Consider the following 25,773-nt stretch of genomic DNA (forward strand, 5'->3'; position numbering starts at 1 on the left):
CGCGAAAATGAGCCCAACATGTGTTGTAAGCGATTTGCTTTATAGGCCAAGTTGGCACTGGCCAGCTCTTTAGCTTTGATACCTAATCAATGGTCAATTATATTCATTGCACAAGATCACTTTACATGTACGAGGCAAGCATGAAACAATGTATACTCATCGCATTATCTGGCGATTGGCATTCCAATTCATATCAGGCAATTATTTACACCCCAAGGCATCTCAACACAGATATACCGGATGATATAATAATACAGGGTGCAAAGAACGGCCTTTCCGGCATATAGCATACAACGTGTCCAATCAGCTAGATATTGATGAAGATTGTACATTATTGAAGAAACCAGGAGCCAAGCAGAACGGGGATGCCGAGTCCCGCATTCGCTGCAGCATCTACGGAGCCGCGTCGTCTTCTGGAAGTCCCCTGGCTGCACGATCTGACCCCGTCGTCCGTCATCTTCTCTATCTTCGAGCAATCATCCTATCGTAATTCGATGATTTTCATGGATGAATAGTCGCGTTCAGATGATACAGTCATTCTGTTCATGGATGACACAGAGGACAGACGTGGATCTATCTATGCCGGGTATGGATTTCAACGGTCTAGTATTGAAGATGCATTATGGCGGTGGTGAACTTGTCGGTTGCCAATATGGATTTTGATGAGTTGCTTGACCGACCTGAATGTATCTACTGGAGTGGATACCAATCTTGGGCAGCGTCGAATCTGGAGGATTATCACGATGGGAACAAACAATTTGCTAGTGCTTGGTATCCGGGTAGTAGGCGGGTCGACAGCGAGGTAGATCATTCTCGAGTATTTCCCTATATTTAGTTCGCAAGAACTCTTCGGACATTCTGAGCTATAACCAAATAACAAAAATTTGTTCTCCTTAGTACTACATAAAGGTGAAGAGGACATTTCGACGGACGGTGTAGACAGGAAAATGTTTTTAAAAAAAGAGCTTGATCTAACTAGTCAGAAGACTTTTCAAAGGGATTTTCTGAAAGATGTTTCCAAAAGATATCTAGGTTAACATTAAAGAAGGCCCGCATATTGTGCTAGTGGTAGGCTTTAATTATATGAGCATTGGCAACAGCTAAATACTGAAGATCGGGGAGCTTACGCCGAGCAGATGGAAGAGTACATGGAAGAGTACATGGAAGAAAGACCGAGCACAGAGGTGCGAAGATCGTAGATGCAATATTTCCAGCGAACAGGACACATTTCGTGAACTCTTCAATGGCGCTAATAATATGGCGAGCGTGTGTTGATATTCAAAGTCAGCATCGAAGCTGAATCAATCAAAATATCGATAGATTACTTCGGTAGCCCAGAATTAGATGGGAACGGTTATAATAATGCCAGAATATTGATCAGGATGAGACATAGTTGATGTAATTTGTACCGGAGAGGACGCGTTGAGGAGGTTAAAAGGCTAAAGGTAGAAGGATAGGGGGGGTGGGTGGGTGTGTGTGTTTAAGAGAGAGAGAGAGAGAGAGAGAAGATAAACCGCTCACGGGCTGTTAATAGAGAGTTGAACTGTAATCTTAGAAAGATATATAGAGGAATTTATGGCTACTGGTTCAATGTCGCTTACATTGATGTGATCTGGCAAGTAACTCTAAATTACTGTCATAAGGATATCAACAGATACCAATAAAAGTGCATATTGCGTTTGACTATCTCCAATCTCCCAGGGTATATCGACACCTGGCCCAGACAGGCTAAAAAGGACGTGAGAGATGAGATGCATGTCCCGAACACCACCAACACCACGCTATGGGCAAATCAAAAAGGGACAAGGGAGGAAGACTATTGTCGTCGGCCACGGCCTCGCTTGGCCGTTGTCTGGCGTTCGTCAATGGTTTCCACCTCGTCCTCGTCAGTGCCCTTTTTCAGATCCTCGCCCTCTCCGAGGCCCCATTTCTCACGGTCGTACCAATCTTCGCCGTCGCTCAATTCACCGACGTGACCTTCGGCTTTGCACCACTCCAAGACGTTGGCCTTCATGTGGCAGGCGCGAAGGAGAGAGTCGAGCATGTGCTCGAAGCCACGCACCGTCTCTTCTTGCTTTTGTATGTAGGACCACAGCAGACGGCGGGTCTCCTCTGCTTCGGCGGCAGGAAGGCCGAAGTTTGCGTCGGGTCGAACACCTTCTGGGACAAGGAAGAGGGGGTGCGGAGTTGGAAGGGTGCTGGCTGTATCGGCTGTAGACGTAGGAGATCCGGCATCTTGGTTCGCGTTGGCTCGGGCACGAGTAGTCATTCGCCGAGGCGGCGTAGGTGACCCATCGTGCATCTCAGCATCTTGCTCGATGTCGTCCTCGCTCTGACCCTCTATATGTTCGGGATGTGCTTCAGTCTCAGCCTTTTCTCCATCCTTCGAGGTATCCATCTCGTGTTTGTCTCCAGCGTGATTTGCAGTAGCTTTCTCGTTATCTTCGTTCATACCAGTTGGATGCGGGGGCAGATCCGTCACTATAGCGTCCGCCTCTTCTGACTTGAGCTCCATGATGTGTTCTTGGCCGTCATTGTTCGGCGCATGGTCTGTAGAGGCCATCGGAATCTCGGCCATCTCCGTATCATTATCTGTACCCCGAATTTCATTCCCCAGTCCGTTGGTGTGCGCCTCGTCCTCTTGTAGTGCATTGGCATTAACAGCCAGCGGTGTTCCGGATCCGCTCAATCCTTGGTGGCCGCTAGAAGCAGTTTTACCATTGCCTATAATCTTAGGCTCGAAGATGTAGCGGTCGTCGAGGGTTTCAAGGAGCCCACACGGCATCCAGCCGCCGTCTCCAAGAAAAGACCGATGAAGATTTCTGGCTCGCCAAAGAAGAGCCCGCTCCTGGCGCAACTTTTCCTCGACTGCCTCCGTCATTTGGTCGAGGGCTGGGGAAGTGTACGATTGGGAAAGCGAAGGATGAACCGGGAGTTCGGAGGGGTGCGTCAGGGGACGCAGAAGCGCTGCGCAAAGACAAAATTAGTACTGCGGGCAACAAAGTCAATGGCGTATTGGGATCACAAACTTTCGAGCGCAATCCCTGAGAACGGGTTCTCTTCGGCGACGGCGGCGTCAGCCTCAGAATCTTCATCCTCCTCGTCGAGTTCATCGCCTTCGGAGTCATAGCGAATTGGATTTCGCTGCAAAATAAAACGCGTATATCCAGCATGGTCGATCTTCTATTCATGTCCAAAACGATGAACGTCAGTTTCGATGTCTTTCAAGCCGCCGCCACTCAGGTCCCGCAAAGGGTCTTCTCGGCCGTGTTCCACGCACCTCTTTGTAGAATTCCTCAGCGTTGATATATCCCATGGCTCCTTCACGGACATATTTCGCGTTTCCCTTCATCTTATTGCCGCGGTTTGTCGGCTGGGCGATAGAATCATCTGGTCCCGAATCTGACCGAAGACAGAACGTTAGCAGAGGATCTTCCCATGGTTTAAATTTGACGCCAGCTTACCATCGCGTTCCCTGCGCAATGCCCGCTTCATACCGACAATCGTGTCGGCGATTAGCGCCGCTTGAGTCGCCATGGCTGAGGGGGTCTGCGACTGGCAGTGGGCTCAGGCACGTCGGAGAGCGTGTAAAGAGAGGGGTCCTGAGGATATGAAACGGGATCCGCCCTGGATGTAAAGACAATATGATGACGGGGTAGATTGAACCCCTTCAAAGGCAAAAGCTGCTAATGATTCTTCACCTAGCAGAGCGCAATGAGCCAAAGTGACGAAGCTCGCGGAGAGAGCTGCGGACGGCCGATCGCCGCTAACCGTGTTTGGAGGCGGCGAGTGATAAGGGCAGGCCACATGACTAGCCCTCGACGGTTTACTATGATTTGTTTATTGAGCTACAGGGTAAAATGTATAGATTTTTAATTTTTGAAAGGAAATTCGTTACAAGACTAATTACATGCTTCGTGATATTCACTGAGATACATTCCCGATAGACCAAAGTGCCTTTAATCTTCCGCGTCAACCCATACCAGGATGCCCTTCTTGTCTGCACGCATTTCTCCGGTTGGAAGAACGCGAAGAGTCTTATTGAAGTATGTGTCGACAATAACAAGCTGGGGTTGAAGCCAGAGCCCACGTTTTGCGGCCAAGATATTGTAGCGTACTGTATGACGGCTCAACGGCACGAGCTGGACAACCGTAGACTTGGGCCCGCTGAATGCAAAGTGCTCGCTGGCTTCCATCATCAAGTTGAATGTGAGGAAATGAGTAGACGGATTCTCCAGGGTGTACTCCAGATGAACCAGGCCCGACATGGTAGTGGAGGGGGTTGCTGAACAGAGGACGCGGGGTTCGCCCATTGGGACAACGAAGCGGGGGATCTCGAGAATACTCGTGGTGATATCGGGTGAAGTTTCATCATCAGACGAATGCCGACGCCAGTCTATTTCCAAGGCAAAATTGAGAGGAGTGGCAAGACGATCACCCAGAGTCATCTTCTGAACATCCAGTAAGAAGTTAGACTCCCGTAGCTCTTCGGGGGCGATGTAGGGGGTCTCTGGGCTGATGAGGGCCTCGGACTCGACATTGCACACGGAGCCAGCGCCTACAGTGAGAAGCTTCAGAGACATCTTTTCAATGACAAGAGGCTCCAGGGCAAACGATACAGCCTTCGAATTAAGGCACCATCGCTGCGCTAATCCACCCGGTGTGGATTCCGAGTCTTTGCTAAGCAGGTCATCACCGACGGAGAAGAAGCTCGGCCATGGTTGAGGGTGGACGCGAGGTAGGAATTCATAGTTCGCTTCGAATGGTCGCACGAATGAAAGATCAACTGTAATGGTCTTGATGATAGGGGTCTGGACATCAGATACAAGGTGATACACGGCCGAGATCTCCAGGGTGTACTTCGCAGCATCCTGAGTGTCGGCCAACACAATAGTGAAATCTTTATCTGAAGACCGCCCCATAACACCGATGTTCCGCTTCAAAAAGTGGGATGCACCCTCTGTCGGGGTGCTTGCTCCCGATTCCAGAGGATCTTCCCCTTCGTTCCCGTCAAGCCATTCAAGTTTAGTAGTAGATTCGGGGCTACCGAAGAGTCGAATTTCCGCCGATACATCAGCACCTTCGTCCTCTTCGTTGTGCAGGCCGATCCGAAGAGCCACCCGCTCATTGGTGTAATAAGTCTCCTTGAAATTGGGTGTCGAGATGCGAATCTTTGGGGGCTTCGGCATGATCTTGCATTTGCCGGTATCTCGGTCCTTGCCAACTCTTCTGCGGGAAGGGCCATTCTTGGTCTGTTGCCACCAGTAAGACTCATGCAGGTCGTACTCAGTAATGACATAGGCAAGGTCGAACTTCTCCCCGTCGACAAGCATCGCAATAGAAGCAACGAGACTCTCTCCAGCTTCGCGTGGAATGCAAGCAAGATTAAAGATCTTAGTCTGACCAGGTCCAATCGTCAAATCCGCAATTCCAACCAGTGTTGCCAAAGCGGCCGTGGGAGATTGAATGCTAGGGTCGCCTAGGCTACTAGGTTCGCGGAGTGATATGTCTGAGATGCAGGAGGGGGTTGTCGTGTCGGAGTCTTTATTGAGATTGGATTGAAGTCTCACTGGACGAAGACACCCCTCGAAGACAAGCTTCACCTCGGCAAGCTTAATCGGAGCAGATACCATTTGAGCACATGATGAAATGACGAGTTGAGCCTGCAAAGGTTCTCCGACGTTGCCCTCGGATTTTTCGAAGACGACGGATGCAGTCACTAATTTGAGTCCAAGGTCAGTTTGGTAGGGTCTAAGATTATGAAAGAAACATACAACTTGTCATGACGTCCTCGGCCCGGAGAACAACAGAAGGCTTGGGCTTCTCGGAGGGGTAGCTCTCGAGGGATCGATGTATGTCGTAATGCCATGAAGGTCTCGGCGGGAAAACTATAATATCATTTTAGAGATTTCGATCAAAGATCGGCAGATCTGAGGTGACGCTTACCTTTGTTGAGCAGCTCCCAGTCAACTCGCAAAAGGGTTTCGCTGTCTTTCAGGTTCAGAGCGCATTCTCTTAAGGCCCATCCGAATCTTTTCATCAGCGCCCACCATCCAGAGCGACGCCAGCTGAGGGTCGCCCATAGCGGTTGCAAGACCTGGTATCCTTCAGACCACAAACCAATACGAATGTACTCCTCGGCAATTTCCAGGCTGAGCCTCTCGACTTGTCGTTTCTGATCCCGTTTAGAGAATTCTTCAAGGGCAGACTTCATCGTGTTCAGGATCAATTCTGAATGATTAAAGCCAGACTGTTCTGACGCGGGGCTCTCCACGTGAGTCTCTGGGGCGAGATAAGTATCGTATAAGTAAGACTTGTTCGCGATTTGCGAGGCAGGAGTTTGGCTAGGGGGAATCCGGTCCTCCTTTGGGATCTGCATGGCGAGAGCTCGACGAGTCATGGAGTGCTTGACTGAGCGGTACATCCAATACCCCTCATGATGCATTTGCTCCCACGGGTTTACTCGCTCACCAGCCGAGATTGATTTCTCCGGCATGGTGAAGATTGACAAGTCAGACGCCTGGTTGGTTGAAGCTTCAGTTACTCCCGGGGACGCTTCTGCGCGGCGAATGAGCTGAGCCATGATCATTGACCACCGCGCCTCCCAGGCTTCCCAGCCATAATTTTTGCTGCCCTTGCCTCTGCGGTAGACGATATCTTTCGTTCGAATCCTGTGATCGACCCAAAAACGTGTCGCCGCAGTTGTCTGGGCCGTCCAAAGCAAACAGCGGATGATTCGAATCGCAATAGCATCACCCAACAGACGCGCATCATTGAAACGAGCATCCCAGCCTGCGATGTTTTCAAATACTTCTTGTCCAAACAACGTTTCATATGCACCCTCGTAACTGCGGCAAGCAGCATCCATCTCTTGGCGAAACTCTGCGAATATGCCGAGCTTAAACTCATAACGTACATTCCACCCTTGCAGGGAGAGCGTTTGAGATGTACCGGTTGTGGGAGGTGCAGTTGGCGGCGGGATGCTACTCCGATTCCGCTTGCGACGAGCATGTTTGGATAAGTCCCGGTAGTATTCCACGACCGAGGGTTGTAGCAGAGAGAACAATGATTTGACAAAGTCTTTGAGCTCGGATGATGTTGCGTCCGGGGGGATCACAAATATCGACTTTTGATCCAGATTTGTTGCTCGCCGAATGCCTGCCACGCGATCATCAATTTCACCCTCGTATCCTCCGTCACCCTCCTCGGATATCAAGACAGTCAAGAACCGCGTTTTGAAGCCAGATTCCGACCATTCTTTTTTCAGGCTATTAAGTTCAATTTTGAGTTGATTGTCGCGCAACGAGTTCATATTCGGGTCCAGGGATAATGGAAAGAAGTTGATTACAGCTGCAGGGACGAGTTCTTGGTGTTTTGTCACCCACAGCGGAGTAAGCAAGCCATCTGGAAATGTGGGGGAGCTGGGTGTTAAGGGAGAGATGGGCGAGTGGAGGACAAATGGCGTGGTAGAGCTGGCACCGGTATCTGAGTCGGTAGTTGAGCTTCTAGGAGACGAAATCGAGGGAGGGTCTGCCTTTAGCGGGGGAAGTTGATAGGACTAGCGGGATGTTAGCATGCAGCTCTTAGGGTCTTTGCCAGCAATAGTGAATATACATACTCGGCCAGTGCTTTTAATTCTGTACGCTATATGCGGCGCTGCAGAGTTCCCATTTGAGCCTAGGCCCGCTCTCCAAGGCAAGTCGGATCCATCATCCTCCAACAACACTCTCCGCAATTCCTCCGCAACAGCTCCGCTCAACAGGGGGAAATCGCTGAAGATCTTGTGGCCCCTCTCATGGAGAAGGGGGTATTCAACAGATGAGTTAGAGCCATCTTCGGAATCAGATTCAAACCCCGAAAGCAGGACCAAGGGGAGGTTGTGTTTGACGTAGTCTTCGGGATATGCGTCCATTGCGGACAATGGGGTTGGTAGCGCGAATGGGTCACCGCATGTCTAGTCGAGGCTGCCCAGCAGATTAATGTGAGTGATGCTCACACGGTGCAAGAAAAAAGCCAGTTGAGTAAAGAGCGGAGTTTGGCCTGTGCGAGGGGAATGCTGTCCTGATACGAATAGCTTGGGTGTGGGATACTGCCGCTCAGGGCGGGCGGTCAGGCTGCCCTGAAGACGCGCTGTCCGTGTCATGTTTCATGATAATTAACCTTCAACTACCGTGGGGTGATGATATATTCTAAATTCACAATGAAATTGTTGGAGAAATAAATAAACCCCTCCGCTGACGACTTTTCGCTCCATTATAGATTTTAGTATTGGTTTGTATAAATGTAGGGGGAAGCTATATATAACGGGTGGTAACCACAATAGACCTGAACCACATCTCCACCTTTGTAGGTATCAAATATATCCACTAAATGCAACAAGATATTGAGCTACCGGGATAATGCAAATCACGACCGGGATCGAAGATGGTTATTCGACAGCTCAAGACAAGCGTTTGTTTGGCTCAAATTTGCATCAGCCGCGCTCATTTCCGAGATCGCGGGCTTATGCCGATCACTTGGTTGAATTAGGGGTCTTCTAGAGTGCGAGAACGAAGCATAGGTAGCATTCCACGTGGCTATGGGGTAGAGCCGGATACATCTAGATCTATACGTGGTTCTAGTCATAGTTCTGCTTCTAGGTTTATAGCTACGGCATGGTCCAGGATTGACAAGCACGTACCGGGTCGACGGAACCATGGGACGCCATGATTCCCGAATGGGGGTGTACACAAACGAGTGGGAAATTGGGATCCATCAAGTGGACCTCGGGAGCTGAACTGCGCAAACGCTAAAAAATCCGGAGGGAACTTGAAGATTCACTCCTTTTTAATGATCCTATTCGTTCTTTCTACCATTTTCGACGTATCTTATTTCCAGTCACTCCTTTACACATCTCTTATCAGACCACCCCTCTTCCCCCAAGTATAACAGTAAGGGGGGCTTTCACTCATTTCGCAAGGGTCTCAAACTGCATATCATGCGCGCTGCCATCAACCCGGCATATCTCGTTGATCTCTAGGAGGCTTTGGAATCAAAACGGCCTGATATCCCTTGATTATTGAACGCTATGCATTTGGACGAAACCCGGGCCCCCAAGCAGGCCGAGTCGGCCCTCCTGTCTCGGCGCCGCCGTCGCAAATCTCTAGGCGCCTTGCGCGGAAAGGGAGCAAACCCCGATCCTACATCACCTGAAGTCATCTCGTCGCTGATATCGTCCCTATCCACGATTTCCGTTCCCCTGAGCTCACATTTTGATAACGTGCCGCGCATCGACTCCAAAGATTCGACCGATCCCGGTTTGCCCGAAGTGCCACACACTGCACCCTGCTTCACCATTCCCCCTTCGCAGCAGCATGGCTTTGCGATGAGCTTCGGAACTAGTGCGGAGGTGGATGAGCCCCAAAACACACCGTTCTTGCATCCGGATGATGCTGCCTCCTCGCCTGTTATTCGCATGGCCAGAGCGCCGCCTTCGCCTAAATCTCCCAAGTCTCCGCGATTCAAGCCATTCAAATCGAACGACGCGTCTACTCGGCCTGCATCGAGGGATTCTTATGCGTCAGTAAGGGCCGCCCCCGAAGACACCGCGTTCGGCACGATCAGTACAGAGTCCGTTCTTCCCCGTGTTTCGACCGCCACGAGTATTGCTTCCAACAGCTCAACCGGGCGCACAAAAAGTCTTAAGGGCACATTTGGCCTTCTGAGAAAATCATCCTCGCGGGATCTTGGAAACGACGAAGGTCGCTTGCGCAAAACGAATAGCCTCAACGACAGCTTGCGTCATAACACCCCACGCAATCGGGCGAGTTTGCGCTCGATATACTCCATGGCGAATGTGGCAGAAGAGGATGGGCCTAGTGGCCTCCAAGAAGATCCAAGCGAGGCACTGGCAGCTAGTACCCCGCCAACTAGAGACCACCCGGCAGTCCAAACTTCGCCAGACACCCACAATAATCCTGGGGGCATTGGAAGCGGAAGATATATCCCCACCCGCGACTCCTCTCTGAGACACCGACATAGTCAATCCTCAGGCTCGAAAAAGCGGAGATCGGCTCGTCATAGTCGGTATTCTTCCACTGCAAGCAAAGATTCGGTTTTGGAGAACGGCCTGCCAGGGACGAGCAACGATGCCGAGCAAGTGACTCGGAGGATCCAAGAATTGAAGGACCAACAGCAACGAATCAAGTCCGAGCTCGAAACAGATGACAGCCCTGGCATGTCTATGAAGACGACCCCTGTCAAGCAAACCAAGCCCTCGCGCAGTACCAGCCAAGCCGATCAATCCCGTGCGACGTCTAATCAGGCGAACGGCTATTCTCCTTCCTTGAATGACAGCGCTCCATCCCCGTCAGTAATGACAGGAAAAAGCCGGACTGGGAAGCCAAAGCAGCCTTCGGCGCCGAAAAATGCCAACTTTATTCCTCAATTTCCCACGCCACCATCAGAAAAAGACGAACAATCTCGTTATAGGCGGCCATTGGAGCCAGTCACGCCGACCAAGCAACACCGCCGCACGCCTTCTGGTCATTTGTCGGCCGGACGTCCCTCAATTAACACTGAGAGACCGTCCAGTGCAGATTCGATTGATCTTGCGGTTGAGGACTATTGTTTCTCTCCGAAGCTAACTCAGAGAGTGGTCCATCCAACCAGCGGCCGCACTATTGCGTTTTCTGAAGTGGGCAACCCTAAAGGTCATGTCGTGCTATGCTGCTTGGGAATGGGTCTTACCCGATATCTAATGGCGTTTTACGACGAGCTGGCCCGAACTCTCAATCTGCGGCTGATTACTCTAGACCGACCCGGTGTTGGAGAGAGCGGACCGCATCAACTTGACGAGCCGAGCAACCCTCTCAGCTGGCCTGGTGAGTCTTTCATGTCGCCGCAAATTGCACTTGTCATCACTAATTATAAGTTTAGATGATGTCGCCATCGTTTGTAACTACCTTCGCGTCACTAAATTCTCAATTCTTGCACATTCCGCCGGAGCAATCTACGCTCTGGCCACCGCTCTTCGAATCCCACAACATATCCGAGGACGTATCCATCTTTTGGCTCCATGGATCCCTCCATCTCAACTATCTACCATCGGTTCTCAGAAAGAACCCGCGCCAACCAACGCGGTTCCATATTCGCAAAAGATCCTTCGGGCTCTTCCAACATCTCTTCTTAAAATAGCCAACACCAGTTTCATGAGTGCTACTAGCGCGAGTATCACCACCAGTCTCCCCAAATCCCCTCGCCGAACAAAGCGCAAACCCGTGAAAGAAACACCTGTCGTGGAGCAGGAACCGCCCATGCCAGAGAGCACGCCGGGCGTCAGGATCGATTCCCAGCAGCAAAACGAAAAGCTGGCGACGGGTGGGTCAAAGACATCCGTCGCTCACGCTAGGCGCAGTGATGCGACTCTTGGATCTTCCGCCAAGTCCCCCGAAGAAGAGCGTGAGCGCCAACAAGACTACGATACCCGCCTTACTCACAGGATTTGGGAGCTGGCTACCACAAATGCCAACCCGGCAGTTGATCTCTTGATCTGTCTGGAACGCCGCCAGACCATTGGCTTCCGTTACGTGGATATCACTCGATCCGTGGTCATCCACCATGGCAGCAAAGACACTCGTGTGCCCGCGGACAATGTTCAATGGTTGGGCAAAACAATGCGGCGCTGTGAAGTACGCATTTTGGAGGGCGAAGGTCACGGCCTCATGGCCTCTGCCGGAGTAATGGGCAGTGTTCTCACCGAGATCGCCAAGGAGTGGGAAGACTGGACGACCATCGTCCAGGGCAAACGCCGAGCAAATGCCAGTCAGAATGCTCGACACGGACTTTCTGTTCACGCCTGATTGCCATCCCATTCAATTTACATCTACACCATGCCTACCTTTTCTATTTACCCATTGGACCCCCCCCCTTCCCCCACGCATTACGTCTCGACCCCTACAGTCCTCTAATTCCTAATGCCTTTCCTTTAATAGCACACCTCTTGCTGCAGCTGGCTCTGTGGTCTGCTTACACTGATTTCAACCCACTACCTCTACACATACACTCATATATAAGCATAATAATGGCTGATTTACGTCGTATATGGATTCTCATGTGGCGTCGTGTCCGGAGCGAAAAATCCTGTGATTTAGCATAATACCCAGTCAATTTTGATTTAACCAGATCTATTCGGTTCCAACAGTAAAACTCAAAGATCTACTCTATCTACCCAAGGAATCAATTTCCCACATTTCTTTAGTGACGAACTGCCAAGTATCGCGCTCAAATCAATCCCACATTCAGGGATGAGATGGGGCCTCTGGACTATGCCTTGACACTCCTTTGAAAAGCCCCCCGCGTCATCCAGGACTCCTTTACACACGACATAATATCTATTCTGGATTGCATATGTTGGCAAACCGGAGAAAGTTCCATGTTCGAGCCAAGCCATATCATTGAAGCTTGATCGGCGGATTTCTTGGCGCCCGGGGGTTCTTGTCACGTATCGCTTCCCGCATTTGGGAGAACCGCGTCGGGTCGTGCAGGCTCGCCTTTCTCGCATTCCCCCATCATTGCGATCCGAAATTACAATACGTTCATCTGGCACGACGGAAAATACTTCAATATGCCTACACAACGGCGCATGCGACTCATCGTGGTCGGGGTTGTCGCGATCCTTTTCCTCGTCTTTTACTACTCGGTACGAGACTACACCCCCCGACTCTTCTTCTTTTCCCTCTTTATATCACTCAATACTAATATTCAATATATTCATCCATATAGGGAGAGGCAAGCAGTATTCAAAATCAAAAATTCTACCGATCCACACTCCAAGCAATGCGGGCCAAGGAGGATGCGAAGCATGCGAAACCACAAGACAAGATTCAGGACGCGATCCCTCGGCAAGGATCTAATGCTGCCGCGCATGTGGATGGTGCCAATGACGAGCACCCAGTGATCCCACCGGCGAACCCACCGGCGAAGCAGAGCGAGGAGATGGAGGAGATCCCCATTGCGGGACGGACGAAGATGACGATCCCCAAGAACAAGGATGCACAGGACTCATCATGGTCGGACTTGAAGCCCGAGGAACAGGAGGAAACTACGGACCACCTTGAGGCAAAGAGCGAGTTGAACTCGATCCTGAAGCAATCTCCTGGTATGCTTGTCTTTGTCTTTTCCCCCGCAAATTACGAACCCTGGAAGCTAACAGCTGTGCGTACTCTAGTGATCATCTTTTCCAAGTCCTACTGCCCCTACAGCATGAAAGCAAAGTCGATCCTCCTCGACCACTACTTGATCTCCCCGAAGCCGTTCGTTGTCGAGTTGGATCAACACCCGATCGGAGCGGCTCTTCAGTCTCTTCTGGCACAGAAAACAGGGCGTCGGACCGTGCCCAATGTGCTAGTGAATGGAAAGAGCATCGGCGGTGGAGATGACATCGCTTCCCTGGACCATAGCGACGAGCTGGCATCGAAGCTGCGGGAACTGGGGGGCAAATGGGTGGCAGATGTGATACGGGCTCCTCCTATGGAGGCGCACCTGTAATTGATTTGCCGCGATGGACCATATCTTCAAATGTCTCCAAAGAACAGGTGCAAAATGACCAGGCTGTACATAATAATATTCGTTGAAAAGAAATTCCTAAACGAAAGAATCCGAAAATGGACATCACGTGCTGATAAGACACTCGCGATAAACAACCCTACGCTAATCCGGATCTAGCCCTAAGCGACGCACAATCCCGTGACATACAATTTCGCTCCACCAACAACTCCAACCCGAATTTTGATCCTCCCGACATCGACAACTCACCCCCTCGGCCAACAACACCCACGCAGTCAAGATGCGGTACATTCACTCCGAGGAACTGCTGCCCGTTCCGGACAATGGTGAGCATGCGACTTTTTCTATTTTTCGAGGAAATTGAGGGAATGGTGGGATCCGTCGCACCGAATATCGTGGACATCGCACATGACCATAAATCGGGACGACGACCCTGCGACAAGACCACACCATTCCCTGGAGGATGTCACGAGTCAACTACGGCAACGAGGAATTTTTCTCCTGGCTTTGTGACGACGCGGAGTGAATCGAAGGAAGGCAAAAAGGAAGAATTGGGACTAATTCGTGATTTTCTCTCTATAGTGAAGGTTCACATTCGTTCGCGCGTTGTGACCGTCGAGGGTCCCCGCGGCAAGCTCGTTAAGGACCTCTCCCACATCGCCGTCACCTTCGGCCGCCCCGAGAAGGACGTCATCTCGATCGAGCTGCACCACGGTGCTCGCAAGGGTGTCGCTACCCTCCGTACCGTCCGCACCCTCATCAACAACTTGATCATCGGTGTCACCCGCGGCTTCCTCTACAAGATGCGCTACGTCTATGCCCATTTCCCCATCAACGTGAACATTGAGAAGAACGCCGAGACCGGCCAGGCCGATATTGAGATCCGGTATGGAAAACCTTGTTTCAGTTCTTACGAGAACTCGCTATGCACATTCGATCGGTTAAACTGACCGTTGTTTCTTTTTTTTTTTGCAGTAACTTCCTCGGTGAGAAGTTCGTCCGCCGTCTGACTGCCCAGGCTGGTGTTGAGGTCTTCCCCTCCCCCAACGTCAAGGATGAGCTCCAGCTCTCCGGTAACTCCCTGGAGGCTGTCTCCCAGAGTGCCGCCGACATCCAGCAGATCTGCCGTGTCCGTAACAAGGATATCCGTAAGGTGAGTTATCACGATATATCGCCACTTTCCAACGCTCCCTGCTAACAATGCACCAGTTCTTGGACGGTCTGTACGTGTCGGAGCGCACAAACATTATTGAGGAGTAAAGAATGACTCTTGATGGGTTCGGGTGTCCGGGAGAGATTCTTTTTTAATTTCGCCTACTTGCATATAGGGAAGCAAAGCGAAATGACAAAAATCAAACGACCTTGCAAATTTCACTTTCTTGAAATGACCTATATGAGACATGTAGCGAAGAATCCATAAAAATGGTGTCGCTGTGTTCTTTTGGATACCTGAATGTAAAGGTTTCAATGTTCAATGTTCAATCTTGCTGTACTTGTACTTTGTCCCTTGTAGGAGGCGCGACCATGGTGCCGCCAACCTCAACTCTGGTAGAACGTCACCTCTCCCAACTCGAGATCCCCAATTTTATTCCATTCCACATTCATCCCATCAACATCAAATCCCAATAGAGCACATCACATTCTGATCAATTCAAGAACCTGCAGTGTCCCAGTCGCGTGACCGCCATCTAGCATGTGAAAGCCCCAGTCTGCCGGATTCCCCGACTTGGAATTCCTCGCTCGCAATGTGGTTCTGGTTTACCTGGCTGTGGGGTGTTCTTTCCGCAGGTTTCAGCATGATCCTAGACGTCGCGCAGTTCTGGCGAGCCGTGAGTCTTCCCTCAGTCTCGATCTTCGTTGCGGAGAGAGTGGGCGGGTGTCCACTACCTACCTACCTTGCGATCGGTAGATTAGATGCCACACCGGCAATGTTGGAACCACGGCTTACGCGATGTATAGAAACTGGTCTCATGGTGGACGTCCAAATCCCCTCGAGACCGATGCGTTCATACGCTTGCGACGGCACAGACCTACGAGGTGTGGGAAGATGCTGCGTGTGAGCTGGACGACGTGCTAGGCAAGGACTTCTGGTACATCACCCCAACCCGAGCCATGGAGCTCCTACTCACCTTTTACACAGGCGTCAAAATCCCGTCAGTCGACACTATGACTACCGACTAATCCTCGGACGGCTGGAGGCGCTGATGGGCGCGCGGGAGACCGGCGACATTGTAGCTCTGGCCAACCTACTTCGCTCCGGGTTGGTGCGCAACCTGGGCAACATCACCACGACCAAATTATTCACGCATGCCTATGGAGGTACTAAGCTTTTAATTGACGACTACATCACGCAGGTCGCACTGTCTATTCAGTATGTGACGATGTGGCGACCGGAGCAAGCGCAGGAGCCGGCCCAGGCGACTATGTTCACCCCGCAGGCCAAGTTGGAGCTATTGCACGATACCCGACAGGCCTTTGGCCGCACGACTCTCCTTTTGCAGGGTGGCTCGGCTTTTGGCCTGTGTCATTTGGGAGTTGTCAAGGCTTTGCATCTCCAGGGACTTCTTCCGCGTATCATCACCGGTACAGCCACGGGGGCTATGATTGCAGCTCTTGTGGGGATTCATCCAGAAAACGAACTGCTTCCGTTGCTGGATGGAGGTGGAATTGATCTTTCTGTCTTTGATAGTCGTCGGAAAGACCACGCCGATGGCCAAGAAAGCTGGTTTTGGATCCTCCTCCGGCGCCTGAAGCGGTTCCTTCGAACGGGTCATCTGTTTGATATGGAATTGTTGGAAGAGTGTGTGCGTACCAACGTGGGTGACTTGACCTTTGAAGAGGCTTATGCTCGGTCCAAGCGAATTTTGAATATTACCGTTGCCACAGGAGGCAAGGATGGCACGCCAAACCTGCTCAATTATCTGACTGCGCCGAATGTGGTATGTATTTCTCACCTCAAAATTGGTTTATTGATCTGATAAGTAAATAGTTGATCTGGTCTGCTGCGGCTGCATCAAACGCTTCATCCTCGTCGGCGCTCTCTGCCCCTGTCATCATCTACTGCAAAGATGAGACCGGCTCGATCGTGCCCTGGCCACATACAGAGGACGCAGTCTTCCATCCATGGCGACACGTCCACTACAACGACGGAGAATCACCACTTGCCCGAATTGCAGAACTTTTCAACGTCAACCACTTCATTGTCTCCCAAGCACGGCCCTATCTAATCCCATTCCTCCGATCCGAGCTCAATCTTCTCGACCGCCGCCAAACCGGCTGGCACAACATTTCCCGCTCATTAATGCGCGTCGTTCTCGTCGAGCTTCGCCATCGACTCCGACAACTTGACTATATTGGCGTATTGCCCGGTGCCGTCAGCCGATTGTTAATTGACGAAACAATCCCAGGCCCGAACCTTACCCTCGTCCCCGATCTCTCTTTGAAAGACGTCGGCAAACTCTTCCAACAACCAATCCGGGAACGCGTGGCAGAATGGACACTAAAAGGCGAACGAGGCGTCTGGCCTGCTGTCAGTGCTTTGAAAGTGCGTGAAGCCGTCGAAATTGAACTTGACCGGGGGTACCAGCTCGTCCGGCGCCGCCGACCCAGCGACCCAATTCCAGTCCGCCATTCTCCCAACGAAGGGGTTCCACGTCAGAGACGAGGTAACAGCGAAGGCGATGGTGAAAACGGGCACGCCGAAGGAGAGTAAACTACAGATATTATACCAGAGTTCACTACAAGATGGGAGCACGCGCTAGAAGGCATTCATATAAACCCGAATCAATTCATTGCTAGCAGACTACATCTTCCATCAAGCTTCTCTCATTTCTTCCCCGAGTTTCCCGAGGGAGGAGTATAAGTCGAGCTACCATGTCCACTGTTATAGTAGGAGCTTCCATTAGGGTTGGAATAGTAGTACGAGCCATTGCTATAGCCATCAGTATGAGACAAACAAAAACATATCAAGAAGCTTACGAATTAGAGTAGTGATAGCTATTCGAGTTAGAAGAGCCAGAGCCGTAGTCACGGGAGCAATAGTGGTTGCCCTGCCCATGTCAGCTTCCGGGTTATGATCTATGGAGGGTGGTGAGAATGTACCTGGCTATTGGTGCCGGAGCTGTTATACGAGTATCCTGTCCCCTCAGGCATAGTTGATAGTAAGTTGGATAGCTAAGATGATTGTCTGGTAAAAGTATAGAAGAAGAGGAGAGAAGAGGAGAGAAGAGAGGAGAAGAGAAGAGAAACAATGATGCGGAAGAAGCGGGGGAGGTGGGGTCTTAAGTAGCATGTAGCTATCGACACGAGATGACTTGATATGTCACATCCGAGATTACCGTAGATCACTTCATTGGACATTGGAAGAAAAGGGCTGGGTATGATTCGTGTGCAACTGATTTGGCTGACATGTATTACGAGGTTTCTACGTAACGTATCGGAGCACCAAACATCAGGGAAAGCCGAACATAAATAGAAATTCATACATTGCATACACTATTGAGACAATACAGATCAGGAGTCCTACTCCAATCAATCCAAAGCATCCGATTCCGGCGGTCCCTTATACGCTGTATCAACGTTAACATCACACCCACAACTTCTAGAGAATAGGGGAAAAACTCACACTTTCTCGCATAAACAAGGAACCAAACGCCTGAAATAGCCATAAAGCCCACAAACACAACCGAGGCATAATTCATACTAACCGAAGTCACGGGCAAGGCAGTCGGCATACTAAACAGCACCAACTCAAAGGCAATCCACGCCAACGCAATCACATTCGCGATGGTACCGACCATAGTTCCACAATTCCACGGCGCATGCTTGACCTCCTCACGGCCGTGGAAAAGACTCAATGAAATGGGAATAGCATAAGCGACAGCGAGCGCGATGACGCCTACAGAGACGAAGGCCGTGAACGCAGAGGAGCTGCCTAGGTTGATTAAGCCTAGCAGCATTTGGATACCAGTTAAAAGAGCGAGAGACCAGACCGGTACGCCGAGGCCAGGGTGAACGGTTGCCCAGAGGCGGGCTAGAGGGACAGCGTCGTCGCGGGCGACAGCCCATGTAGATCTGGAGGCAGCGACGGAGATACTGATTGAGCAGAAAAGGGTGATAACCAGGACGAGGAAAGTGAGGGCGAGACCGCCTCCTGGTGAGCCCATCACGCGGTGGAGGATGTATGGAAGGGCCTGACCGCCCGGACTGTTGATTATATCTCCTAGGGGAGGCATTGTGACGCAGAGGGGGATGATGAAGAAGAGGCCTGCGGTGCCGCCGACTGGGATGGCGAGGGCGATTGCGCGGGGTACTTTAATAGCTGGGTTGGAGCATTCTTCTGCCATTGAGGAGATCATTCCTAGAGCGGAGAAGGTGTAAGCCGCTGGTAGGAGGCCGATGAAGAAGGTGAAGCCGCCCCAGCCGGAGAAGGATTTATCATAATGGGAGAGAGCGTAGGAGGCGCTGTGGCGACCTGTTTCAGCTTTGACGGAGACGGCGATGAGGATGACTATGATGGTGATAGCGGTCCAGGTCGCGCAGGCGATGTCAACTTGAGGGAGGTAGCGGTTTGCAAAGGTGCAGATGAGGAAGGAGCCGAGACAGACAGCGTAGAAAATCAGGAGGAGTTGCCAGCTGTTTGCACTCCAGTTTGGATGGTACATTGAGATAGTTGCGGAGACCAGGGAAGCGAAGCCGAAGTTGACGGATAGAGTGATTGTCCAGTTTCCGATTAGCCAGATCCAGGCATTGATGAATGATATAGTTGCTTTGGAGCTGCGAGCGATTTGGAAAGTCCAGTAGTATGGGCCTGCGGAGGTAGGATAGCGAGATGCCAGCTCGGCCAGGGAGAGGGCGATGCATTGGTCGAGGGCGCAGACTACGATCCATCCGACAAAAATGGACAGTTGACCACCGCCGTAGATGGCGCTGAGTAGAGGACCACCCTCGCCGTAGGGAATGGCTGCGATGGCCAGCGTCTGGAAGAGGAGGGTAATGACCGAGCGATTACGACGCAATTCCTGCTTGTATCCCAAGCGATCGAGCTCTTCACGTTCATGGACACTGGCGATCTCGCCAGCTTCATGATCCACGGCATCGCCAGTGTCGATACTTTCGCTAGCCTTGGAAACCATGATCGGCCGAAGAGTGACAGTCTTCGATGTCTCTAGTAGACAGGATGTCTAGTAGAGGTCGGTGGTGTCGAAGACACGAATCGGTTGGGCTTGGAATGGAAATGGAAATGCAACCGAAGCAGGGATAAGCCATCGCCTCGGAGACGCAGGGTATGCATATGCATTATATTGTCCGTCTTATCCAGTCATCTGCGGAGAAGCCCCAAGGAGATCGCGAATGATCACAGAAGACGCCACCAGACAGAAACGAGCCGATCAACGGCGGTTATCTCGCGTGAAGAGTCCGATAAGCCGGAATACAGGGATCCCACTGCTGCATCGGGGCGAGCGTCATTTCCTACGAGGGCCGCTGCAGTTCTTATCAGCCAGTCCAGGAGGGGCGCTTACACTTCCCTAGGTGATCCCGTCCACAGCTCCAGCAACTCGACCGTAGCAACAAGCTCGTACAGTTAGCACTACAAGTGGAGAGATAAGAAGGGGTCTAAGCCGGAAAGAGTAACTATATCCTCGCGAGGGGAAGCACTAAGCAGATAAGATTTTGGAACATGCAACGGAAAATGTGGGGAAAGTTCACATGACGTAAAGGTATCAAACATCAAAAAGCAGACCATTAGATATAAATTACGATTAAGCGGCGGTAGATGGGCGGCCTGCGTTCTCTACGCTGTTGCGGTTCACATCCTGGCGTGACTGGCGCGAGCGCAGGCTCATGCGAGAGGAGGTGATGGGGGCCGGCTCGGTGGCGATCAGAGGGGGAACTATACTCAATTAGAATATTGCATTCAATCAATCGAAAGTGGATGGCACTTACTGCTGAAGCCATAGCCCTCGGTAATTCCCTTGCTATCGTGGGGGTCGATCTCAACGCGAATGGCAACGTCCAGTCCACCGTATATGCCGCTGTTACTGCTGAAGCCATCGGCCGCGGGGTGGGTGGTGCCGGCATTGACTTCACCCTTGTGAAGGGGCGCATGGCCGTCCTTGGGCAGGCGGTCGAGCTTGGCGGACTCATCACCAACAACGCCGTTGGTAGCCGGAGCGACCACCTCAGTGAGACAGGCGAAGTTACGCGAGGGCATAGTAACCTTGTTCCACGAGGCGCTCTTCTCAATACCGCCAGGCTGTTTGTCGAAGATCGGCATGAGAGTCTCGTCACAGTCATGGTCCAGGCGGTGAATCTTATTGCGGCGGGCCAGGAGATTGGCGACGGCCTTGGGAGGGGGCTTGTTGGTGATGGCGCTACTGACCACGTTCACCATGAAGCGGTGGTCGTTCTCGCCGGATAAATTCAGCTTGGTCTTCGAGTAGAAGCGTCCCACGGCTGCCAGGTGGACATCACCACCCAGGATGGTCACGCGCATCGAGTGGGCGCGGGCAAGCTCCTGCAGACGCTGGACAAGCATCTTACGCTCCTTCTTATGCTGACGAGCAGTGTAGTGGTCGTCCAAGTCATCCAACAAATCGACGTTACCGTCAAATTCGTTGAACAGACCACCCGCAATACCGAAACGTTTGTTAAGAAGACGAATGGGAGCGATGACGGGCGAGGTGAGGATGTTTTCGAGCCACGCCAGACGCGGGTACGCAATGGGGACACCCAAGAGGACCACCAGGTGCTTAATATCGCCATTGGCAGTCTCAATCTCGTGTTTCAGCCGATCAAAGATAATGTCGTAGGTGTCCGGGTAGTTAACCTGGTGCCGAGTGCGCTCTGTACGAGCATCCAAGCCCATAAAGGCAATGCGCTTTCCAAATCGCATGTACAAACTGCGGCTGCGCTCCTCGACATAAGGCCCCGGGCGCTTGCCGATAATCCAACTATCATCCTGGACCTGGGGCTCAAGAACGTAGGTGTTCTCCACCTGGCGCTCGTCCACACCAGAAGTACCATTCACCGCGTGCATAGTCTGAGGCGCATCGGTGGTGAAAGTTGACTTGGGCGGAGCAATATGGTGCTGAAACAGGCAGTAGTACTTGAAAGCGACACCTCCGATACCACGGAACACCGCGCACTTCATAAAGTGATCAGTGTAGGAGCCGAAACCGTCAATGATATCATGATCATCCCAAATGTTGACTTGGGGAATATGGCCATTGGCAGCGCGGAAGGGCTCGGTGTTGTACCAGCGGACATAGTTGGCGTAGTAGTATTCGTCGCAGTCCGCGCGCATTTTGTTGTCAAAGTCGTGGTTGCGACGCTTATGCGGGTTGCCAATGGCAGTCCATGGCTTCAAGGGACCGTCCACACGGATTCCGTCATTGTAGATCTGATCACCACCACCAACCATCACATGGAAGGGCTTTTCACCGTGGACGCGCAGAACATCATTCCACAGATTCGGACCGAGCCACGCATTCATATCTGTGCCCACGGAGAAGCCGTTGCAAGAATGGAACATAATGCGCATGGACTGGTCCTCCGCGGGGACGACAAACTGCCAAGGACCCTTGGGCTGCTCGCCGGACTCGAACACACCCGGGATATCATACTCCCAGCGCGCTTCGTAGGACTCGACCGGAACAGTCAGGGTGAAGCGCCAAAATGTCTTGTCGAGGTCTTGGTAGAGCTTGAGACCGTCGACGGTCTGATCCAACTGAGACTGGGCTTGTTCCTGAGACGCGACAGGGCCAAGCTGACGGAGGGTCAGCTGAGGCTCATCCTGGCCGGGCTTGGTGACAATCAACACACTGCCATTCCAAACGGGTGAGGGCTGGAAGTGCATGTTCTTCAAATTGATCAATGGGCCGGAAATAAGCTCGAAGCGATCGCTGGCGCCGACGGGGGCGGACTCGCCATTGGGGATGGCCCCTGGAGAAGCATCTTGTTAGCATTGCGCGGAGTTTGCGCGGAGTTCGTGCGAGGAGCAGGAGCTCCGAATCATACCATTGACGGGGGCTGCAGCAACAGCAGCCATGTTAAGCAGGAAATTGACGCGACAAACGGCCCTCGGGAGTTAGATAGGAGGTAATGTCAGGGGCGCGACGGGAGTCGCAAGTAAGAATGTCGTTGTTGACAACAACAACAGCACCATAAATAGCAAGGGGGAGGGGATTGTGATTAAGGGAGAGTCAGTGTTAGGCAGAGAAGGAGAGCCAAGGATAGGGCTACAGGGCTGAAGCGAAATGAGCTGTGCAGATCGAAAGTAGCCAGTACCGCCGGGGCGGGCGTAGACCCAGCGGAGACCCCAGTACAGACGACTTTTTGCGAATCATCGTAGCTCATGACGCTGCCAAGAGCCACCGCGCAGCTCCCCGCGCACGGCGGGCCAATTGAGGATCCTCGATTAGGCACTCCGCCGGGATTGAGCCACTCTAGCCACACAAACCGGTTTCATCGTATCGTGGCGGTGCAAATAATACTTACTTATCGACATAGAGCTAGCTGCTTACTTTGCTGAACTGGGCTTCTTTCCATGCATGCAGTCTTACGTGTCAAGTCTCATCTCGCAGGGAATTTATGTAATTGCTCATCGTACATGACTTTGGATACCTACGAAAAGACCGAACAGGCCTAGGGCGCGTACCTGAATATCCTTGGAGACTAGAGACTACGCAAGCCACTTGAACTTTCCAAGTGAACAATTCCAACAAAACGATCAAATGATAGCATTGCAAACTATAGGAGCGTAAGAAATAAAGGAACCTACCAATCACGACACAGAGGCCCCATCAACTCGAACACCGAACATCAGTGGATCAAGAATCCAATCTCGGGTCCCGATCATGAAGCCACAGTGGCTGGAGCGGTGAACCTATGCATGACTTGCGCCAAGGGAGTGAGGGGTCGATGTCAAGTCCAATCCGCTTGAACGTTGGAGCCTGGAGAGCTGGAGACCTTGCCTGACTCGACCGAATTAAACAAAATAATTGCATTCTTCTCGCGCCGACGGTGTTGCTCAACAGTAAGCCCATCCTTAGCCCCAAACCAGGCATCAGTGGAGGCCTTCCGCAGCAACTCCCGCATCTGATCATTATAGCGCTGGTGGGACTCAATGGACCTACCCCTGTCCTTACCTAGTAGCTCGGTAAAGTCGTATAGGAACTGGCTAAACTGGATGGCGATCACCAATTCGAGAGCCGAATGGAACTTACGAGTAGACTTGGCGAAGGATGTAAGAATACCAGTACGAAGGGTATTAAGGTCGTCAGTTAGAGTGCACTCTAGGGTATCGAGGAATTGACCGGTTCCAATGCTGAAGACAAGCTCGGCTCGGCTCCAGACCTGTCCGAAGTCTGCTAGATGCTCGGGTGCACGGGCCGCCAAATAAGCATGGAGATGGAGGGTCTTCAGGTCGAAGCCAAGTACAATCTTCCTATCGGGGAGTCCGAGGCGGATGGAGGGAATAGGTAGAGCAAGGAAAATGAGCAACTCAAGACCGGGCTTCCTTCTGCAGACATGGAGGAATTTGAAATCAATCCGAGTCGGCTTAAATCCGTTAGCTGTGAGTAAGTGGACTTCATCAAAATGATTCTCTCTTGTACGCCCCCTCTCGACGACGTGGAGGAGGTATAGCCAGTAGTCAATCATGCTCCACCGAGAAACTAATGGCGAAACGGCACCGAGAGGCTCACTGGTTTTGGCTTTTGATTTAAACTCTAGAGAAGAAAGACCGAGCATACTGTTGGAATGTCAGTAAGAACTTAGAACGGAAAGCGATAGCTGGGCAATAGTGAAGCAAGTAGTTATTTTTGGAATGAGCTGGGAGTAATGGACAGAATGAATCTAGAGGACGTTTCATGGCTTTTTAACCCCCTTAGATCCTGCTCTGATGCCATAACTCGAACTTTGTAGAATATCCGTTCTTCGATCGAGGTCAATGAGCATTGTTACATGTAAAACGGCAAAATGGACTTGGGAAAATAAAACCTATAATCACAAAGCCCGAGGATCAAATTCGTTGCAAATGTAACAAAGACATTGCCTACTCTTTGTTTGTTTCGCTGTCGAAGCTTTGTTTTCTCATGAGACATTGGACTTGTATGGGGGGCCTCGGTGTTCTTTGCTCTTTTGTCTATGTCAAGAAAATATAACCTAGTAAAAACAAATACAATTAATAAAGTTAAAAGTTCAAGGGTGGCATACTGTATGAGACATACAAAACAGCGTCTGAACTAGGCTACCAACAAAATGAATTTTGTATGAATCGTCGTAAATTACTGTTAGTGCCCACAGAATGTTCTATATAGGTAGGTGCTCCAAGGGAGAAGATCTGGGAAGATCTGGCAATCTGGCTTGTTCCACGCTTTTTTCCTCGTTGCCTCCTCCGCAACCTTTGTCCAAACCTACCACTTATGTAACGAAGACCTGCTGCCGTTATAAAAAAGTACCCTGTAGGTTAACGTAGTTATTATTTGTGCTTCTCATGGCTCTCGCCATCTTCTGCGGCCTTTACCCGCCACTAGACGCTGATACTTTCCTAGTGGTCTTCTGGGATTAACTTGATACGCAAAGCTCGACAGTAATATTTTTTTTTTCATAATCCCGGCCATTCCGCGACTTCCGATTTTATTAGACAATAGAGATTACTAGCTAAAACCTTATACATCATTTCGCTTACGCTTCCTATCACCCGATTTTATTCACGATGGCTAATAGCCTTTTCGGTGACGATATCTATTAGCCTGCGATGGTCCACCTCTTGGACGAGAATTCGTAATATGCCCCTACTCCTCCTTGTTACGGCACCCCTTCAGCCGCTAATTTATTGAGGGCCGCAGCTTACAAATGGGCCACTAAGAGCCAACCAGAATACACACTAGTCAAATCACATGCGGATACCAAGGCTCTTGCACTACCCGCCTCAAAGTAGACGAGAACCATTCCACCCTGAGCGCTAACCTAAGCCTCTTCCGATTTCCCTTTTACTCCACCACGATCTTACATATTACACTTGATTCGGTGAAATGCGGAATCTTCTGGTCCACAAAGGCGATCCTTGCTGATCTGTTTATTAGGTAGAGGCTGAGTAGCGTGTTATATCGCCGATTGTCCAGTAGAATTATAAGATCTTTTAGCTAGATCTTGCTGCTGGCATAATAGGTCTAAGAAACAGCCGATCACGAATAGAGACGATGTCATGAGTCCCAACTGTTC

The 25,773-nt window shown here is 51.1% G+C and overlaps 10 protein-coding genes across 10 annotated transcripts; 4 read left to right on the plus strand and 6 right to left on the minus strand.

Moving 5' to 3' along the window:
• Window positions 1–1,816: 1,816 nt before the first annotated feature.
• On the minus strand, window positions 1,817–3,537 carry N7443_009662 (RXT2 domain-containing protein; the record flags this gene model as incomplete). The annotated part of the gene is made up of 4 exons (XM_056889718.1): window positions 1,817–2,967; window positions 3,030–3,183; window positions 3,281–3,402; window positions 3,465–3,537. The coding sequence occupies 4 exons, from the start codon at window positions 3,535–3,537 to the stop codon at window positions 1,817–1,819; spliced, it is 1,500 nt and encodes a 499-aa protein (XP_056736209.1).
• A 422-nt stretch (window positions 3,538–3,959) lies between these two features.
• N7443_009663 (uncharacterized protein) lies at window positions 3,960–7,912 on the minus strand (the record flags this gene model as incomplete). Its single annotated transcript, XM_056889719.1, has 4 exons — window positions 3,960–5,719; window positions 5,775–5,888; window positions 5,947–7,558; window positions 7,619–7,912. The coding sequence occupies 4 exons, from the start codon at window positions 7,910–7,912 to the stop codon at window positions 3,960–3,962; spliced, it is 3,780 nt and encodes a 1,259-aa protein (XP_056736210.1).
• Window positions 7,913–9,067: 1,155 nt separating this feature from the next.
• Window positions 9,068–11,840, plus strand: N7443_009664 (alpha/beta fold hydrolase; the record flags this gene model as incomplete). Its single annotated transcript, XM_056889720.1, has 2 exons — window positions 9,068–10,862; window positions 10,918–11,840. 2 exons carry the CDS (start codon window positions 9,068–9,070, stop codon window positions 11,838–11,840), a joined length of 2,718 nt encoding a protein of 905 aa, XP_056736211.1.
• Window positions 11,841–12,816: 976 nt separating this feature from the next.
• N7443_009665 (glutaredoxin) lies at window positions 12,817–13,527 on the plus strand (the record flags this gene model as incomplete). The annotated part of the gene is made up of 1 exon (XM_056889721.1): window positions 12,817–13,527. The coding sequence occupies one exon, from the start codon at window positions 12,817–12,819 to the stop codon at window positions 13,525–13,527; it is 711 nt and encodes a 236-aa protein (XP_056736212.1).
• A 298-nt stretch (window positions 13,528–13,825) lies between these two features.
• N7443_009666 (60S ribosomal protein uL6) lies at window positions 13,826–14,805 on the plus strand (the record flags this gene model as incomplete). The annotated part of the gene is made up of 4 exons (XM_056889722.1): window positions 13,826–13,871; window positions 14,128–14,431; window positions 14,521–14,698; window positions 14,755–14,805. 4 exons carry the CDS (start codon window positions 13,826–13,828, stop codon window positions 14,803–14,805), a joined length of 579 nt encoding a protein of 192 aa, XP_056736213.1.
• A 485-nt stretch (window positions 14,806–15,290) lies between these two features.
• Window positions 15,291–17,257, plus strand: N7443_009667 (triacylglycerol lipase family protein; the record flags this gene model as incomplete). The annotated part of the gene is made up of 4 exons (XM_056889723.1): window positions 15,291–15,374; window positions 15,505–15,635; window positions 15,686–16,484; window positions 16,535–17,257. 4 exons carry the CDS (start codon window positions 15,291–15,293, stop codon window positions 17,255–17,257), a joined length of 1,737 nt encoding a protein of 578 aa, XP_056736214.1.
• Window positions 17,258–17,370: 113 nt separating this feature from the next.
• On the minus strand, window positions 17,371–17,697 carry N7443_009668 (uncharacterized protein; the record flags this gene model as incomplete). The annotated part of the gene is made up of 3 exons (XM_056889724.1): window positions 17,371–17,476; window positions 17,524–17,594; window positions 17,647–17,697. The coding sequence occupies 3 exons, from the start codon at window positions 17,695–17,697 to the stop codon at window positions 17,371–17,373; spliced, it is 228 nt and encodes a 75-aa protein (XP_056736215.1).
• Window positions 17,698–18,075: 378 nt separating this feature from the next.
• N7443_009669 (putative amino acid permease) lies at window positions 18,076–19,679 on the minus strand (the record flags this gene model as incomplete). Its single annotated transcript, XM_056889725.1, has 2 exons — window positions 18,076–18,113; window positions 18,170–19,679. The coding sequence occupies 2 exons, from the start codon at window positions 19,677–19,679 to the stop codon at window positions 18,076–18,078; spliced, it is 1,548 nt and encodes a 515-aa protein (XP_056736216.1).
• A 627-nt stretch (window positions 19,680–20,306) lies between these two features.
• N7443_009670 (uncharacterized protein) lies at window positions 20,307–22,594 on the minus strand (the record flags this gene model as incomplete). The annotated part of the gene is made up of 3 exons (XM_056889726.1): window positions 20,307–20,437; window positions 20,491–22,488; window positions 22,564–22,594. 3 exons carry the CDS (start codon window positions 22,592–22,594, stop codon window positions 20,307–20,309), a joined length of 2,160 nt encoding a protein of 719 aa, XP_056736217.1.
• An 875-nt stretch (window positions 22,595–23,469) lies between these two features.
• On the minus strand, window positions 23,470–24,297 carry N7443_009671 (uncharacterized protein; the record flags this gene model as incomplete). Its single annotated transcript, XM_056889727.1, has 1 exon — window positions 23,470–24,297. The coding sequence occupies one exon, from the start codon at window positions 24,295–24,297 to the stop codon at window positions 23,470–23,472; it is 828 nt and encodes a 275-aa protein (XP_056736218.1).
• Between the last annotated feature and the right edge of the window lie 1,476 nt (window positions 24,298–25,773).

The sequence above is a fragment of the Penicillium atrosanguineum genome (assembly GCF_028827265.1).
Source record: "Penicillium atrosanguineum strain IBT 20685 chromosome Unknown utg000008l_segment0_segment0, whole genome shotgun sequence".
NCBI classification, from domain to species: domain Eukaryota; kingdom Fungi; phylum Ascomycota; class Eurotiomycetes; order Eurotiales; family Aspergillaceae; genus Penicillium; species Penicillium atrosanguineum.